General features: G+C 40.4%; 1 protein-coding gene across 9 annotated transcripts in view; it reads right to left on the reverse strand.

Annotated features, from left to right (window-relative positions):
- Positions 1 to 2315: 2315 nt before the first annotated feature.
- Positions 2316 to 18623, reverse strand: part of RMDN2 (regulator of microtubule dynamics 2) — an 84157-nt gene continuing 67849 nt past the window's right edge. For all 9 annotated transcript variants that reach the window (XR_011426481.1, XR_011426480.1, XM_070236433.1 and 6 more), the window contains 3 exons: positions 13651 to 13704; positions 13483 to 13563; positions 2316 to 2694 (listed from right to left, as the gene is read on the reverse strand). Coding sequence is in view for 7 of the 9 variants with exons in the window: in XM_070236433.1 (XP_070092534.1) it covers positions 2641 to 2694; positions 13483 to 13563; positions 13651 to 13704 (189 nt within the window). In the remaining 2 variants the exon portion in view is untranslated. The remainder of the gene's footprint in view (positions 2695 to 13482; positions 13564 to 13650; positions 13705 to 18623) is intronic.

The raw sequence follows: 18623 nt of genomic DNA on the forward strand, positions 1-18623 counted from the left end.
AATGTGGACACTGTCTTTAGTTGGTCTCATCACACATCGACCCTTTGATTATATAACGACAAAGACTAGATCTGACCAGGCGTGACCCTGGGAGGGAGCACATGGCAGGGCTTTAACGTTAATTTGAAGGGGACAGACTATTACCATGATGAGGAGGGACATCTCCCGTGTTAACATCCTGCTGGAGAAATTGTCAGATGTGTCAGAAATTTCTAACACTTCAAAGATTCAAATAATTTTTAGGAGAGTTACACTCCTATTGGGTCAACTCGTTATCCAGAAACTGATCACTCAATCAAGCGACATCAACTTGTCCAATGAAGACATACTGACTACAGGGACCAAATAGGAATTTTGTTAAAACAAATAAGATTGATTAGATCTTATGTCATATTCTGGTCATGAGTACCAAGTCCCAACATTACCCATGAAGAACATTCTGGATGTTCCTCATAATTCCTAGCGGAAGTCTGTGTACTGCTCTCTGCCAGAATGAGCTGCTCCCACAAAGCCTACAATGTGGTTGATTCTATGACATTTGCCGCTAGTTGGAATTGCCTGTTTCAATTTGCACATTCTTTTAGCTGTTTAGAGATAGTCAGAGGTATCCATAGCCTTGCAGACACTGTGTTTCTGTGAGGATACCTGCAAGACTCTTGCCCCTTTTAGCTAGTAGTTTCAATGTCAGACCAGTTGTCAGAGTTTGGGCAAGAATCAGTTGGACCGATTCAGGTATCCTGATTGGATAGCTCAGTTTGATTAACTGGCTTCACAAGGTCAGGGCTTGAAATTTTGAGTTGTATAGATGTGTGTGTGTTCATCTATTTCAGATAGCAAACAGGAAATCCAAGTTTTGACCTGACTTCCAGGATGAGGCTGGTTAAAGTGTAGCAGAGAATCTTTATAGATCATTGCCAGCTAAGCTTAACTTTAAAAAAAATCTAGGGGGCCAGCCTGGTGGTGTAGTGGTTAAGTTTGTGTGCTCCCCTTCGGTGGCCCATGGTTTGCTGGTTCAGATCCTGATCGCCAAACTATACACTGCTTATCAAACCATGCTGTGGCGGCATCCCGCAAAGAAGAACTAGAAGGACTTACAAATAGGATATATAACTATGTACTCGGGCTTTGGGGAGAAGAAAAAAGAAAAGCCTGGCAACAGATGTTAGGCCAGGTGCCAATCTTTAAAAACAAATCCTTTTAGTTTATTGTTAAAAATTGGAAAATACAAGAAATAACACACAGCTCCACAGAAATATGTTCTACTACCATTTTAGTGTATTTCCAATAGATGCTTTTCTGTCATATTTTCATAAAGTTGAGGTCATATGTATATACTATTTTGTCTTATACTTACACTTAAGATGCTCTGTTTCCCTATATCATTTCTGTAATTATTTTTAATGTCAAAATAATATTCTATTATAGTTATATTCTAATATGGTTAACTGCTTTCTTAATGTTAGATATAGTGTTTTGCTGGAATAAATAATGCTGCCAGGAACATTTGTGCATAATTAATAGTACTTTTTCTCTTTAGGACTATTCCATGAAATGAAATGACAAGATTAAAGACAATACATTTTGAAGGCTCTGGATACCTTTTACCAAACACTGTTGTCAAAATCCCCTCCCCTGTGTATGTATGAGAATGTTCCACCTCACGGCATCATTGCTAGCATTGAATGTTTCTTGAAAGAAAAAAAATTCTTGCTAATTTGATGGTAAAACAGAATCTTATTGTAATTTTATTCCCAGTGCTCTGATCACTAGTTACAATATACTCCCTCTTCTGTTTTTTCTCTTCTATCAACAACTTAGCCAGCCTTGGTGGTCTAGTGGTTAAGATTCAGCACTCTCACTGCCGCAGCCTGGGTTCATTTCCCGGTCAGGGAACCACACCATCTGTCTGTCGCTGTCATACTGTGGTGGCAGCATGTTGCTGTGATGCTGAAAGCTATGTCACCAGTATTTCAAGTACCAGCAGGGTCACCCGTAGTGTACAGGTTTCAGTGGAGCTTCCAGGCTAAGACAGACTAATAAGAAGGACCTGGCCACCCAGTTCTGAAAAAATTGGCCATGAAAACCCTGTGAATAGCACAGAGCACTGGCTGACACCGCGTCAGAAGGTGAGAGGATGGTGCAAAAAGACCAGGCAGGTTTCTGCTCTGCTGTGCACAGGGTCACTGGGAGTTGGAATAGACTGGATGGCACTAACAATCAACAACTTATTCATGTCCTTCATTTTTTCCCATTTTTCATCCACATTAATGAAATTATCTTGTTTTGTAGTCTCCATTGAAGCAACAACAGAACACTTACTAGAGTTCATTTTATTGGATTAAATATTTTATTTAAAGAAATATTCTGATGACCATAGTTTACTGATAGGAAAAATATAAAGCATACATGTTTAAAGATAATTTTGTACTGACATTATAGGAAATAGATTTCTCCAAACAACATGATTACTTTCGTAGTGCTACTAGTGGAATGCATTCTGCAGAAATGTGGTTTTACTTTCAAATCTGAGCACATTTACCCTTACATCAAAAAAGAAAAAAATAATTAAAAAAAACACAACTTTGATTAGTTTAAATTTTAGGAGACCACATCTGATTTGTTGAAGAGCAAGTTCTTTATTTACCTCTTCAAGAAAGTGCTTATTTTCTTCACCTCTTTCTGTGCTTCTCTATCCTGTAAAGAAAGTACAAATACACAGTGAAATTTCATTCATACACATTCAACCTGACACTCTAGGTACTTTGAAACAGATTTTTGTGGAGTGAGGGGATACTTTTTGGAAGACCATTGTACAGAAACTGTGGATTTCTTAGGGCCAGGCATGATTCAGATCTCTGACAATGTGGGTAACGTGGAGAGCTATTTTCAGGCTCTTCCTCCATCAGGTCTGGGGCGGTGGGATAGGAAGCAGAGCCTTCCATGTAAGCTGACACAAGGGATCCCGCCAGCGTGTAATGACAACACTGTTTTCTTCCTCAACTATAAGATGTGGAAGAAGTCCTAGCCCGAGCAGCAGGATTTGAAAAAATGTGAGATTCCACTGTAAGATCCAGACAAGCAAATACACATTTCATTATTGACTTTATCAGGTAGTTGACATTTAAGATTAAAAATCATGTAATATACTTTATAGGACTCCGCATGTATTGTTATTTCATTAAAACAAGCGTGGAAGTTAAAAATAGTATAGGATACTCCTGTGCATTTTTCCACTTAACCAACATTGACTGAGCACCTGTCAGAAAGGATTTAAGGAATGTAACAAATTTAAAATAAACAGAAGAGGAAAACTGGACAAAGCAGATTTTGGAAGTAGCCGTTAGCTAGATTTTTTTTAAACTGGAAGTTCTTCAATAGTTTTAATCATAAACTTTAATACACTGATTCTATTGTAGAGTCTGGTCAACTAGAAGTCTACCTCCCGTCAAATCAATAGTTTTGAAGGTTGTAAGAAACTACGATTAACGAATCTAGGATGCTAATGTATTATTTAAAAGAACTTATACAAAAGCCATAATTCATATTTATCTTTGTAACCCTAGGGCTAGCTCAGGGCCTGGCACCTAGAAGGCCCTAAATAAATGCCTGCTAAAGAAATGGTTAGATGCTGGACACAGTAACAGTTCCCATATCCAGGAATCAATTTCTCACTGAAGAACAACGTAGATAAGAGAATTATTTCAATGAGATGGCTAAAGAAATGAATATGCACAAACTATAATAAAAGATTTAAAATTAAGATCATGGCTTAGTTATATTTGCACTCATGCACCACAGAGAAGAATTCCCCCACCCCTCACCCCAATCCAACTGCCAACACACACACACACACACACACACACACACACACACACGCACCTTCTTTCCAGGCCGTCCGCCTGAGTATTTCATTTTTTTATGTATAGAGAGCGCTGGCAGGGCTTTTTAGCTCAAAAAGCCAGCTAAAATCCCCACCTCCAATCATTTCCTCTGTCATTGTCCAAAATGTGCATCTTTCAGACCGTAAATCCTCTTTGCTATTCACCCGATACTGCTCTTCTCTGCCTTCTCTGCCTTGACTCAACCTCCCTCTCCTCCTCTTTCTCTCAGGCACTTCTACGGAGCTCCCTGGAACTCCTGTTAGGAGATTCGTTTTAAACTCACTTTTGCGTAACAAGTAATATATTTGCTAAGAGAATATTTCTTAGGGGGTAGGGGAGAAGATGAGGGATATTATTGCGGGGGGTGGGGCGCGATTAGAGCTAATGGAGAATAATTGCCTTCCACCATTTCTTACAGCTGTTAAACTCCTGGTCACTCTCTTTTTATTTTTACTTATTTTTTTATGACTTGGCACCTGGGTCACTCTCTCCACACCAAGTTCTGCCATCACTGTTGGAAACTTCATTGTTCCCACAGACTGTGTATCCTAGGCTTTTAGAAGACTGGGTCCATCCCAACATGGACCGTGTATGCCAGCCTTTTAGAAGGTCATCTCCTCATCTCTGATGTCCTTTCCCACCACCCCCGTGAGCACCCCCGGGCTGTGTGGTGATCTAAAATTGCTCTACCTCTGAAATAGGCATCCTGTTCCTTGAACATAACTGTCTATCTTTTTGGGTCATTTATCCAATTACTCTCAACATGCCAATTTTTCAACTTCAAGAAGTTCATTAAGTGACTTTTTCCTTAAGGTTCTCTATCAGCTTTCTCCTGCTTTGACTTACTTTCTATCCACCTTCGGTTCCCCATCCAAACACCCTCTAAAACCCTTTCTCCCTCTGTGGTACCTACCTAGTTCACTACAAATTCACAAATCTACAAACCCACTGACTTCTCTATCTAGCCGGTGGTGAAGAAGAGGACTCTAATGTGCTCTGGATCCCATTCTCTCTGGCTTCCTCAAGACCTCAGTCTGTCAATCATCTCTCTCCAGTCTTTCTTGAACCCTTCCTTCTTTGCTGGTCGTTTCTCATTATCATTTAAATATGCTTCTGTATTTCCCATCCAAAATAAAACTATTTCTCAACTCAAGAACCCCTTTAACTTCCACCTTCCATCTCTCCTCTCTTCCCTATCAAGTTATTGGAAGAGTGTCTCCTCGTACTGACTGCATTTTCTGACCTCTGGTGCTCTGCCCTCTCTCCACCTCTACTGCTCCACTGAAACTGTCTGGGTTAAGATCACCAATGAATATACACCATTAAATTCAACAGACTCATTCCAGTCCTGACTTCTCCAGACTGTCTGACCACTTCCACTGTCCCTTGGCTTTTGAAGCCTCATCCTCTCTTCTTCAACCTCACTTGTAAGTTCCTTTTCCTTGCCCATTCCATCATGTTGGCATTTCTCAGGGGTTGATCCTTTTGGCCCTCTGCTTTTCACATACTACATAACCTCACTGGGTGATCTCTGCCGTACTTGTATCTCCAGACATCATTTACATGCCAAATATCCAATCACTTTATGGATTTGAAAATCTCACAAACAGAAACTCAAAATGTCCAAAACTGAGCTCACCTTCTCCACTAAACCTGGTTCTCCAATATTGTCTGTGTCCATAAAGGGTACCTCCATTTACCCTGGTCAGTTTCCCAAGCCAGAAACCGACATGTCATTCCTGAGTCCACCAACTCCCGGATATTCCTGAGTCCACCAACTCCCGGATATTCAATCTCCGAGTCTTGTAAAGAACCTGTTAAATCTGTCCTCTCCTCTTCATTCCTCACTGCCATCCTCTTAGTCCAGGTCAACATCTCATTTCTGTGTGATTGCAGTAGTTACCTAAATGGTATTCTTACTTCCAATTTTGCTCCCTTCCAATCCAAATCAGTCTCTACATGGTAGCTACTGTGCCCTTCTAAAAAGCTCATTGTGTTACTTGTTGCTTAAGACCCTATGATGGTTTTCCCTTGCCTTTAAGAAAAAGGAATACAAGGGTCTCATCTCTTTTCTCCCTCTAGAACCCAACATTTCAGCCATGTTGTACACTTGACTCAGTGCTTTTATGTGTTATATTTCTTAACTCCAAGCCTTTGTTTTCTAGTGTTTCATAAAGTATGGTGTGTATACCACCCACGTCAGTTATCACCTGGGATATCTGAGTCATTTACAAAGTATGTGCTTATCTGTCCGTGTTTCCCTTCACCCTTCCCATGTAGATATATATTTCAACACTAATAATTAGAGCACATTATTTTGTGCTCTATATTTTTCTGTTATATTAAAAGTTGTTTGCTGATTGAGCAAAGTCTTTGCAAATACGTTTAGAGCCGCACAAAAAATAGAAACTGATCAACAGTTATGTAATAAAGGAAAAATGCCCCAATTACTAGCATGTTTCCTGATTTTTAAACACAAATACCAATGTATCAGATTTTTTATCAACAACTTTTATTCATCCACTGAAGAGAGAGGTTATCTTATTGCTTACTAAGTCTTATTAAATTCTGCATTCAACATTTCCAAGAATGTATACAGTTCTACATCTTTACACTACATTGTTTTCAGTAATATGCCCTTTGGCAAAAGTCTCAATTATATGTTGAAATGTGTTCTAAAGGGCTCTTGATAGAGTTTTTTCCCCCCAGTATGAGTTTTCTTATATAAATTCCAGATGAAGGCATTTCTACACTGACTTGAGGCCTGAGGAACATACCAGTGTAAGAACTTTACCAGTGTAAGAACTTTAAGGCCGACTAAGGTATATGTGACCACTGAAGACTTTCTTTCATTCATGACACTGACAGTGTTTTATAGAGTGAGAATGCTCTGATGTCCTGGAGTGTGGCCGTATGAGTAAAGGTTTTCACATATTTATTTCACTGAGTTGCTTCTCCAACATGAATGATCTGGTATTTCCTGAATGGCTTCCTCCTCCTGGTAAAGACTTGCTGCTTTCATTCCTGTTTTACTCTGAGTAGGCTTGAGCTCTGGCTGAAGGTTCTTCCACATTCATTACATTTACAGGGTTTCTCTCCAGTGTGCATTATCTTATGAGGGCTAAGGTTAGAGCATCAACTAAAGGCTTTACCACATAGATGAAATTCACATGGTTTCTCTGCAGTATGAATTCACCCATGTCATTGAAAGGAAGAATAGTTACTGAAGCCATTTCCACACTGATCACAGACAAAGGGTTTCTCTCCTGTGTGAGTTCTCTGGTATGAACAAAAGGGAGCTGCCTGGCTGAAGTGTTTCCCACATTCATTACATTTGTAGGATTTCTCCTGTGAGTTAACACCTGGTGAGTCAATATGGAGCTGTGAGTGAATATTGCCCCATTCTCATTATACTCAAAGAACTCTTCTCCAGTGTGAAACCTCTGTTGCCGAGGAAAAGAGGAGCAGCTGGTAAAGGTTTGCCCACATCCATTCATTTATTCATTTTTCTACACATGAATTCTATGCTGGTCACTCAGTGACAATCTCTAGTTAATGTCTTTGCTACATTGGTTACATTCACATAGTGTGTTGCTCTCCTGCATGTACACAAGATTTTCCTTTGTAGTATGTCAACTGCATAGCTATTTGATTAATTTTGAGATCTTCATTATGTTTCAAGCTCTTGATATATTGACCATGTTTGTGCAAATGTCCTCTTATCAGAACTCAGCTTACGGTTTTGAGCTCAGGTTATTCCTCTCTTCTCCAAAGTCAAACTACCCAAGCCTTTCTGCTGAGACAGGACACTTTCTCTCACCTCAAACTGAAGGCACGTGATTGTGCTGCATTCCTAACTTACCCCAGTCACAGGGCTCACCCTCACGAATCTCACCATCACATGAGACGGTCCTTCCTATAGATATCTATATGGAAGTTATGTCTTGGTTTGTAAGACTTTCCTGCCTGGATTCTGGCCTTTCCTCCTACAGCTCTTCCCCTGGCACCAACTGTGAAGTTACAGTTGATTTTCAGAGCTTATATCCCTTGGGAGACCAGATGACTGATCTTCTCCAGCATTACCTCTCTGCACAGCCTCCTCTGAGACGGGTCCAACAGGCCCACTCCTCCTGAGGAGTCCACCAACGTCACCATTTCCTGTAGCTGCAACGTCAAGAATTCAGCCATCACTTGTCTTCCTGTTTTCTCACCCAGGGACAGTCTGAGCACTAAGCCAGCAGAGCAGAACTCAAACAGATGGAAACTTGAGTGAGATCACATTGATATTGCGGTTGGTGTTACCACACTCTCCAGCTCAGAGCTTCTTTCTCTCTCCAGAAAAAGCCTAGGAATCTGTATTTTTAATAAGCCTCCCACTCCCAAGTAAATCTTAAAGATTTAAATCACTAGGTTTAAATTCTAATTTCCTTAGAATCTCAGGTTACATATCAAAACCTCAAGGCCTTTCTTAGCCCCTGGTCCAGGGTGCAGTCCCAGTTTTATTTTCTCATACATCTCTGTGTTTTCATTTCCATAACACTCATCACACTTTATTGCTGTTACTTCTTCAGGGCCTGTCTTTCCCACTAGACCACAGAATTCAGGGTGGCAAATACAGTATTTGCTTTTTTCTCATTGAATCTCAAGCCTCTAGAAGAGCATCACCATATTTGTATTAGAAATGAGTAAAGATAATCTTTTTCACTCAATCAAACATACACATTAAAAAATATAGATTTATTTGATCTGAAAGTATTGGGAGATAAATGTTTTGGGAAAAGACATCAATGCTGTCTGCTAAAGACTTTGGATAAATAAGAGACAGACTTATTTATACTAAATTGTTATACTCGTAGCATTTACATAATGATTATCAAACATTACCTTTACTAGACTGAGTACTGGTTAAGAATGACTGATCCCAAACTGATGCTATGTCATCAGTTATTTTAAGAAGATTAATTAAAAGTAGGTCTAAGAAACTTCTTTAACGTGTTTTTAAGATCAACTTAAAGAATACAACCAAGATCATTATACCTTGAGAAAGCTTAAGAAACAACACAGTTTGAAGGTAAATGAACAGAAGGTAAGAGCCAAAGAGTAGAAATAGGAGGTTGTAAACAGAATAACACTCCCTGCCTGCAACTCATGAAAATGTCTGTTCAGACAGTGGGAGAATTCTGTCCATCCTGCAACAGCCTTATTAACTACTTTTAAATGTAGAAGGAAGAATAAATTCTCCAGGCATGCATAGCACAGATAAGCTAATCTATAAGAAATAAGTTCAAACCAGAAAGAAATAGGCAAATAAGAATTTCTATTAAATGAGACCCTGGACCACCTTGATGGATTTCTGTAAGTGACCCCACTCCTCACTCTGAGCTGCAGCATTCCTGTCTAACAGGGAGGTAGGGTGAATATTTGTGGACTAATTATATTTCCTAAACATATCTGAAAAACCAATGTCTTAATTAAGATAGTCAAATATGAGGTCTTAATTAAGATAGAACATTTAAAGCAGGATTAAGATTTTATCACCAAGAGTGGTTACTAATAAGAGGGATGATTCTAAATCTATCTAACAGGTTGGAAATGCAGCCCAGGACTGTAACAACAGGCGACTTCACAGACAACCATCCCGCTTGCTAAATATGAAGAAGTATTCTTCCTTTCAGCACTCCCAGAGTCCACTTCTTCCTGTGGTTGTTGCTGATACATTGTATTTACTATCCTGAGAGTTTGTCTTATGAGAGCAATTAATGTCACTTCAAAATATTACAACAATTTTAAAATAGTTTTTTTCTTTGCCAGGTTAGCACCTCCTTCATCGTAAAACAGAATGTTACATAATGCTTTTCAAATTTTGAGCTTTCTCGGTATACTCCAGGTCACTAACTTCAACACTTCCTCCAGGCAAACAACTTTCAGGCTGTGGTGTAGTCATGATTTCTTTCAGCAATCATCCTCACACTGCCTTAGACACAGGAATCCCTTTTATTTTAAGCAAGGCATGTTTCTCAGGACCTGAGATTACCTTCCTAGGGTCAAGAAAAGTCCACATGAATAATAGAATACTGTAGTTTCAAGTTCTGCTTCCATGCATGAACCTGGGCTCTAACTGACATTCTCAATATCAAGTGCAGGGTGATGAGCTGAGAGGGAAGGAAGACATGTTCACAAATGACTACAAGACCAGGAAGAGGTTACAAGTGCCACAAGAAAGAGACAAATATGTTACGCAAGTTCATGTGAAGGAGAGAAAATTAATGGCTGGGTTGTTGTCATTGTAATTAGTGGCATTGCTAGACATCTTGAAAATGAATAAACTGGTCAGGAACATCACTAATGGGGTATACTTCAATTTGGAAAAACTTTATAGAGACAGGGGCTACTACAGATAACTCACCTCATTCTATTTTCTAATTGAAAAAGAAATTGAGATATTCTTGACAGTACATTTACTACTCGAAATAAAAGTGGTAGGAATACAAATAGAAACATTACTGGAAAAAGAATGTGGGAAATATTTGCTAATGCTCTTTTGCTTATTACATAAATATTTCCACAGTGTCCAGCTTTCTTAGTTACTTTTATTACTAGTCCTATTTATGATTACTATTCACACTATTACTTTAATTTGCATGGTATTAGTCTTTTCTTCCTAACAATACTATCGAGTGCTCATCACATACCGGGCATTATCCTTGCACTAGGAACAGAGTGGTGAATGAAGCACATCCAGCTGCTACTTTCATGGAACAAGCATACAAATAACTATATAATCACAATGGTGCTAAATGTGAAGAAAAAGGATGAGGTATTCTCTCGCCTGGGGAGTGTCAAGGAAGTCTTTTCTGAAGAAATGACCTTTACGATGAGATCTGAAGGATGAGCAGGATTAAAGCTGGTGAAGGGAGTGGAGGGTTTGGGTGGGAGTGTTTCAGGAAGAGGGGACAATATATCCTAAGGCTGCTAGGCAGGGACGAACATAGTGCAGAGGGGAGGAGAGGGGGGAAACATATGAAGCTTGAGAGATTGGTAGGAGCTAGATCAGAGCCTTGAATGGCATGCTAAAAATTTTGAACTCCATCCTAAAAGCAAAGGATTTTAAAGCAGGGAAGTAACATGTTGAGGTTTATGTCGAATCTGTTGCTTTGGCTGCTATTGAGAGCTAAGAATGACCTGGCGGGTGGCAAGGAAGCTGTGAGGAGACCAGTTGGGGGCTGGCACAATTGTAGTTCAGGTGAAAGCGGGTGGGTGCCCTGCTCAGTGTGGTGGCCATAGAGAGAGAGCAGGTAGATGGCTCAAGGCATGTCTTAGAAGAGGAATTCTAAGAATTTGGTGACTGAGTGGATGTCTGGGTTGGGGGGCTGAGGGAGAAGGAGGTGTCAAGGATGATTTCCAGTTTTCCCAATTAGTGGATGGAAGTGCCATTTACTAAGAGGAGAAGATGGAGGAAAGCAGATCCAAAGGCTTGATGATGAGTAAGTCTGAGATGTCTGCAAGACAGCCAAGTGGAGACGTCAAGCAGGAAGTTGGATAATCAAGACAATCAGGTCTAGAGCTCAGAAGAGAGGTCTATAGATATAAATTTGAGGACTCCTGGCAGGTAGACAGAATTTGGAGCTTGGAGGATAGTTTTGGGGAGGCAGGGAGGAGGAAAGGGGAGAGGAGACCACAGACTTAGGGACTAAGGACCAAACCCTGAGGATCGTCAATATTTAGCCCTTCTGTGAGAGCTCTAAATTTTATGCATAAACATTTGCATGTCAAACCAGGTATTATATTTCATAATCATATTGTATTCTAACCTCACCTTCTAATAAGAATGCGTAGACATCTTGCTTAAAATGACTGCATGTGACCCAACTGATACCATTCAGGTAAAAGACAGTAGGAGCCCAGTCACCAATATGGAGCAAGCAACTAGAGTGACAAAATCTGTTTTCTGCTGAAAAAATTACACAAACTGCCTTCTGGAGGAGCTGTTGCTGAGACTGTGCTGTTTCACACCTCCTGTTAACCAAGAGAACCAACTGAGGGATTTGAGTTAGAACGCCAATCGATCCTGTAGGAGATCCCAAACATCCAGAAAACACACCTAAGCAGCCCAAGACCTCACACAGGTGGTTGCTGAAAGGCCCAGTGGAACCTTATCAGCCCTATGTGAAGACACAGCATCCCTGAACGCTGAAGCTCCTGGGCAGGTCTTGTTTCACTTCTCCTTTTCAGCCTTATTTCCCATGACCGCCCTGAGCATTCCTTCCACTCCAGGCAAACAGATCTTTGCTTTTCCACCCCTGTGCCTTTGTTCACAATCTGCGACGTGTTTGGCCCACACCTCCACATTATATACATCTTCAAAATCTACCTCTGATGCTACCCTGTCTCTTCTACAAGAAAATAACCTCTCCCTTTTCAATATCTCCATAACCAATGATTTTTACCTCTCTTAGCACTTTAGGCTTTCAACTCTGAGCTGTAGTTACTTGGATATGTAGCTTATGTTCTCTTCTAGGGTATAAGCTCCTAGGGGCAATGGGTACGTCTTTCATGTTTATATTCCAGATCACAGCAAACGCTGGAGCCTGTACTGCCCCAACAGAGAAGAGTGTTTATGTCTGGCTATTTCTTTTCAGTTGTGACTCAGAGGATGATAATGTTTGGTGGTATGAGAAGGGAGCAGGAAAACATTTATCTATTTCCTTTTGTTCCCCCAATATCAGTAAATGACTCACAGGAACAAAGACTGAGCTGTTAACTCTGTGAAATTCCTAAAACTTAGAGCACATCCAGAATCCTGAATTAGTGAATAAAAGAGCAAGAAGTAATGTGAGTTTCTTTTTTCATTAATGGTGTTCAAAGACCAAGAAAATGTTAATACATATTTTTAATCTTCTTCTTGGCCTTGGATAGGATAGCCACACCCTGCTGTGAGTTGGGGATTGATGATGGCAACCCCAGGACACCACTCTTGCTCCAATGTGGGCAGCCTGTCCAGCTCGTTGGCTGCCTATGGTAGTTTAATCACCAGCTCCCCAGAATTATGCTGTCCTCCCTCCTTCCTAGTGGGGCTTATCTCATCCCCTGCTGTCTAACACCTCACAAGCATCAGGATGTTTTAACTGCTAGCCCATGATTTGTATGTCCCTAAAGATAACCGGGATCTCCCCGTGAAGGGTTACCTACAGCAACCTAAAACTTCATAGCACACGTTAAATCCAAGTCAAAATGTTTTAGGATAGAAGAAAACTCCATCTGTGTCTAAGCCAGTTGTTCATATTTGAAGCTGGAATAGTACTGACAAAATAAAGGCACTCACTGGGGCCAGCCCAGTGGTGTAGCAGCTAAGTTCGTGCACTCTGCTTCAGCAGCCTGGGGTTCGCCCATTCGGATCCCAGACACAGACCTACACATAACTTATCAAGCCATGCTGTGGCAGGCATCCCACATATAAAGTAGAGGAAGATGGGCATGGATGTTAGCTCAGGGTCAATCTTCCCCAGCAAAAAGAGAATTGGCAGCAGATGTTAGCTCAGGGATAATATTCCTCAAAAAAAAAAAAAAAAAAATGGCACGCATTGTCACCATTTGGACTTACTTCTCTGCTTACACAAGGAAGCAACACTGCCAAATCACAGAACTTCACAGCATCATTAGTTTGTTCAAGGTCGATATAACACTAGAAATAAAAAATAATCAATATTAAAGGTATCACATATTTATGTAAGGGATTCAAAGTGATCCTAAAAAGAATAGTTTTTATTACCTTGGCCAAGAACATGTAATTGGACTTAGAAAAACCAGGGTGTAGTTCTTCAACCTGATTTTCAGAAAAAACAGAAAAGAGAATAACAGGGCCATATTAAAACAACAACAATAACAATAAGTGAAGAGGATATATTTCAATAAATCAAATATTAACGAAATTACCCTAAGACTTTAGGTTGGTTGTCAGATCTGGATTGTTTTATCAGTTCAAGTATCCTTTGGGTGGAAATACAGCTTTTAATTTCATTAAAATGAAATTATTACTATGGTCAGAAAGCTTACAACACAATGAGATAGTTTAAGGTTTGGGGATTCCTTTGTGTAAGCATCTTCCTCACTTCCTCTTCTCTCTCCTTTCTCTCTTTTCCTTTCAAGAACAAGAACAACTGGTGATACAGTCCCCCCAGGACAAGTCCTCTATGTTTCACAGTCTATTTAAGGAAAGGAGAGTAGAGCGTGACAGCTATCCCATGGCAAGCATCTTCCACTACATTAATATTTGATTTCTTATGATTTCAACACATTTCATAAGAGCGGAATAATATGTGAAGTCCCTCACATCAAGTACTTCTAAAGAAAAGTGATCCTTGAAACAACTAGCCCAAATAGTAGATGTACTTGCAGATTTTAATAAGTGAGTGTTATGAAGGTACTTTACTCCTCATCTACTAATCTCTTAGGTACCAGTTCCTTTTCTTTATCCCTGGTAAATGAGAATTCTTTCAGGTAGATGGTATTACTGCCAGACAGCCATTCTTAGAACCTAAGTCAATCTCTGCATCAGAGTCAGCTTTTGCTATTGTAAAGGCCTAGGCAAGTAACCTGACCCCAGTCCCTAACCCAGAGGAATGCAGAACGCAAAAGAAGATGAATATTTTTAAAAACTTACAAAAAAAAGCTTGTTTTACAAGATATGACCAGTCCAGACATTTCCAAAATTAAAAAGTGAAAGTTCTTGCATTCTAATTTTATCCTCAATTTCAATCTCATTCCCCAGTGGTAACCACAATTCACATGCATCCTACCAGATCTTTTACCAAGCATAGGCAAACCAAAAAAAAAGATAATTGTTTTTTTTTTTAAAAGGGGACCATTTTCTACATATTAGTCCAAAACTTTTTTTCTACAACGTATCACAGCCACATTTCATGTTAGATACACAGATCCACCTCATTGTTCCTAAGAGCTGTACTTCATACTACACATTATACCATAATTAAGCATTCCCCATTATACTTTTAGACTTATTTTTCACTATTACTAATAACGATCAAAGAACATACTTGCTCTGATATGCTTGTGTACATGTGTGATTATATCTGCAGGAGAGATTCCTAGAAGTTGAATTGATGAGCGAAAGGATATACACATTTTAAAGGTAGACACTAACAGGGGAAGCCAAGAGCCAGAGTGCTGAGGATTGCTCCAACACCTTGCCAGAGCACACCCCTTGTAAAGGACATTTACCATCTACAGAGTCAAAGGGAAGGGTCCTGGGAAGAGGGGGACCAAGTCTCTTGGGCTGGGGAGCCAGACTGGGCAGAACTCTTTAAGATCAAGTAGATAAACAGTGTGTGGATCTGGCCTAGAACCTGCTAGTAAGACAGCAAGGCTGCCGACAGATTGAAGGAAGTTGTCAAATTCAGTCCTAGCTGGAGCCTTGAACGGCCTCTCGAGCCATCCATGGTGCTGATGGAGGCTGGCTCTCTTGTTTCTTCTCTCTTATCCAATCAGTTCCATTTCTACTCCAGTTTACTAAGTGCATTACTTGAGCCATTCTAATCCGAAAGACCTAGATTAAACTTTGTTCAATTGTACCTTCTTCTATGTCCAGTAGCTGCCCCAAGTCTGTCCAAATCCTATCTGGACAACTTGCCCCAACATATGCACATAAGCAGCTTCTTATTTCTTTAATGTTGGCACTTTAATTCTGCATATATACCTTAACACTTAATGTTTAATTAACCAGAATGATCATAAATCAGAACATCTTTTTTGTGCTTATGGGAAAAAAAAAAAAAAAAAAGAAGCCCAGGGGTCAACCTGGTGGCTTACTGGTTAAGTTTGTGCGTTCCGCTTCGGTGGCCCGGGATTCAGAGGTTTGGACCCTGGGTGTGGACTTATGCACCACTCATCAAGCCATGCTGATGTGGGCGGCATCCCACATACAAGATAGAGGAAGACTGCCACAGATGTTAGCTCAGCAACAATCTTCCTCAAGCAAAAAGAGGAAGATTGGCAACAGATCTTAGCTCAGGGCCAATCTTTCTCACTGGGGAAAAAAAAAAAAGAAGCTCAAAGGAACAGGCAGGCTCCTAACACCACCAAATTCCTCAAATGGAGCAGATTCTGACCTTAAGGCCTTAGCTGAATGACAAGGAAGGTAGCATTACACAGGACAGTGTTCTAATTAAGGGGCAGTCTCTAGCTAGGCTCTTAGAACACTCTATCATAACACCTGGCAGGGACTATTGTACTTGTCTACTTAGTCTTGGCCGTCCAATTTCCCTCAAAACAGGAGCTTTGTTGGTTATTTCTGTGTTCCCTACATTAGACGCTGTGTTTGGTACCAGGTATGTGCTTAACAAATATTGCTAAATAAATTAGCTTTGTTTTAGAACATCTCATAACCTCATGCAGCAGCCCTCCATCACATCAAGACACAGAAGGCGGCTTTGCAGTTGGTGAAACCACTAAGGGAGATCCAGGAATCATATGTGGGTGAGATCAGTGTGGCCTGTCCCCCAGCACTGCCACACCTGTCACCAACTATGCATACCCATCCACTGGTCCAGTGGTTCTCAACCATGCCATGGGCTGCCTTGAGAGCTTCAAAAACACTGACCAAGCTTTCAAAACACTTACCATACTGACCTAACAATTCCATTCCCAGGTACTTACTCAAAAAAGTTAAAAATGTCTCCACACAAAATCTTGCATATGAATGTTCACAAAAACTATTCATAATAGCCCCAAACTGGAAACAACTCAGATGTTCACCAATAGGTAAATGCCTAAGGAAATTATGGTATAGCCATATAATGGAATATTACTAGGCAATAAAAAGGAACTACTGATACACTCATTAAAATGAATGAAGCCCAAAACATCATGCTGAGCTAAGGAAGCTAGATATACACAAAGTACAAGCTCTATGATTCCATTTATATAAAATTTTAGAATAGGCAAAACTAATCTAAAGTGACAGGAAGCAGATCAGTGGTTGCCTGGGGCAGGGAGTGGGGGAAACTGACAGCAAAAGGGCAAAGATAAATCTCTAGGCTGATGGAAATGTTCTATATCTTGAAATGGTGGTGATTACATGAGCATACAAATTTGTCAAACTTCACTGAACTAAACACTTAAAATGGGTGCATTTTATTGCATATGAACCATACCATAATATATTCAGAGATTCTGAAATAATTAGTCTGGATTGTGGCCTGGGCTGGCATGTTTTAAAGCTCTCCAGATGATTCTAATGTATGCTGCGGTTGAGAACCACTGTCCAAGGGAATCATGCCAGAATTTTGGATGAGGTGGAAAGCATGCTATAGTTTGAAACAATTCCCACAGGGGATTCACAGGTGACTCCTGGTCTAAAACCACCCTCCTAGATGCTATGAGGCTGTGGAGGACCAGGTTTCACCTGTTACAAGAGCAAAAGAATAGCAGCTAACATTTATTTTTAGTTACAGCACTTAGCATGCTAGACCCTGGGCCTAGAAAATGACATATGTTATTTTATGCAATCTTCACAAAACCATATAAAGTAGGTATTATTATGCCTACTTTACAAATAAGGAATTTAAGAGTAGCTGAAATAGAGAAACATGCCCACGTCATACAGACAGGAAAAGGCTCAGGTCTCAAACTGTCTGATTCTAAAGCCAGTGCTCTTGACCTCTACAGGACCAAAGTGGATGGCTCTGGGGATACCTTCCTGGCCCCTGTGAACCCTCTTTGTAGGGACAGAGTGAGGGCAAGGAGTCCTAGAGTCTGGGTTCCAAGAACATGACCTCCTGTCAGGACCAGGCGTTGCGGACTTTCCCGGGGGTGGGATGCAAGGTCTGTGCTGCTTGCTCTTCCTCCCCTCCGCCTCCCAGATCTCTCAGTTCCTCCACACTCAGCCCTCAGCACTCTCAGTACCCTCAGTCGTTGCAGTAAATACGGGGAGAAGCACTCCTGATGCCTTCTCACTTTTTTTTTCCTCCCCAAAGCCCCAGTACATAGCTGTATATCTAGTTGTACGTGACTTCTCACTCTCTTGACAAACACCGTGGAATGCACGTTCAGACAGAATCTAAGTCATGACGGAATAGTGAGGTCCTCAAGATGGTCTGCCAAGGTGTTTGCATTTTAATGAAGTTAAAATTTTGTGAGCTTTTATTGAGCACTTACTGGGTGCTGGGCACCCCCTAAGCCATTGACTTGTATTAACTTACTTAATCTTCACAATAATACTATGAGTCAGGACCTATTACCTCCACGTGACAGACTAAACTGAGAGAGAGAGGATTTTATCAATGACGAACCAGTGTTCATCAGCCGGGAAGGGGCAGCACTGAGTTAACCAGGTGGTCTGTTTCCCGAGCTTGCAGTCCCACCTCTGCATTACTGTGCCTGTTATCATTTTGATTTTATCTGTGCAATAATTCAGGTACATTAGCACCTTAAGAACTTCTGTGCAATGTCCTGAAAACCCAACTCCCCAATTATAATTTTGATACTATGAAGAAATGAATTTCAAGTTCAAGTGACATTTTTGCTAATTAACTTAGCACTTTTTATAAATCATTTATCTTAAATATACCATGATCTATATTCTTATAAAATTTAAAATGGGAGAACTAATTCTCAGTGGTGGAAAAAAGTGAAGAATGGGGATGATGACGTCTTAGGCTTCATTCACATTTTTGATTTGCCATTGTATGACACTGGAAAAAACTGAGCTCCTGAGGTCTTGATTCT

Source organism: Equus caballus, chromosome 15 (assembly GCF_041296265.1).
Source record: "Equus caballus isolate H_3958 breed thoroughbred chromosome 15, TB-T2T, whole genome shotgun sequence".
NCBI lineage: Eukaryota > Metazoa > Chordata > Mammalia > Perissodactyla > Equidae > Equus > Equus caballus.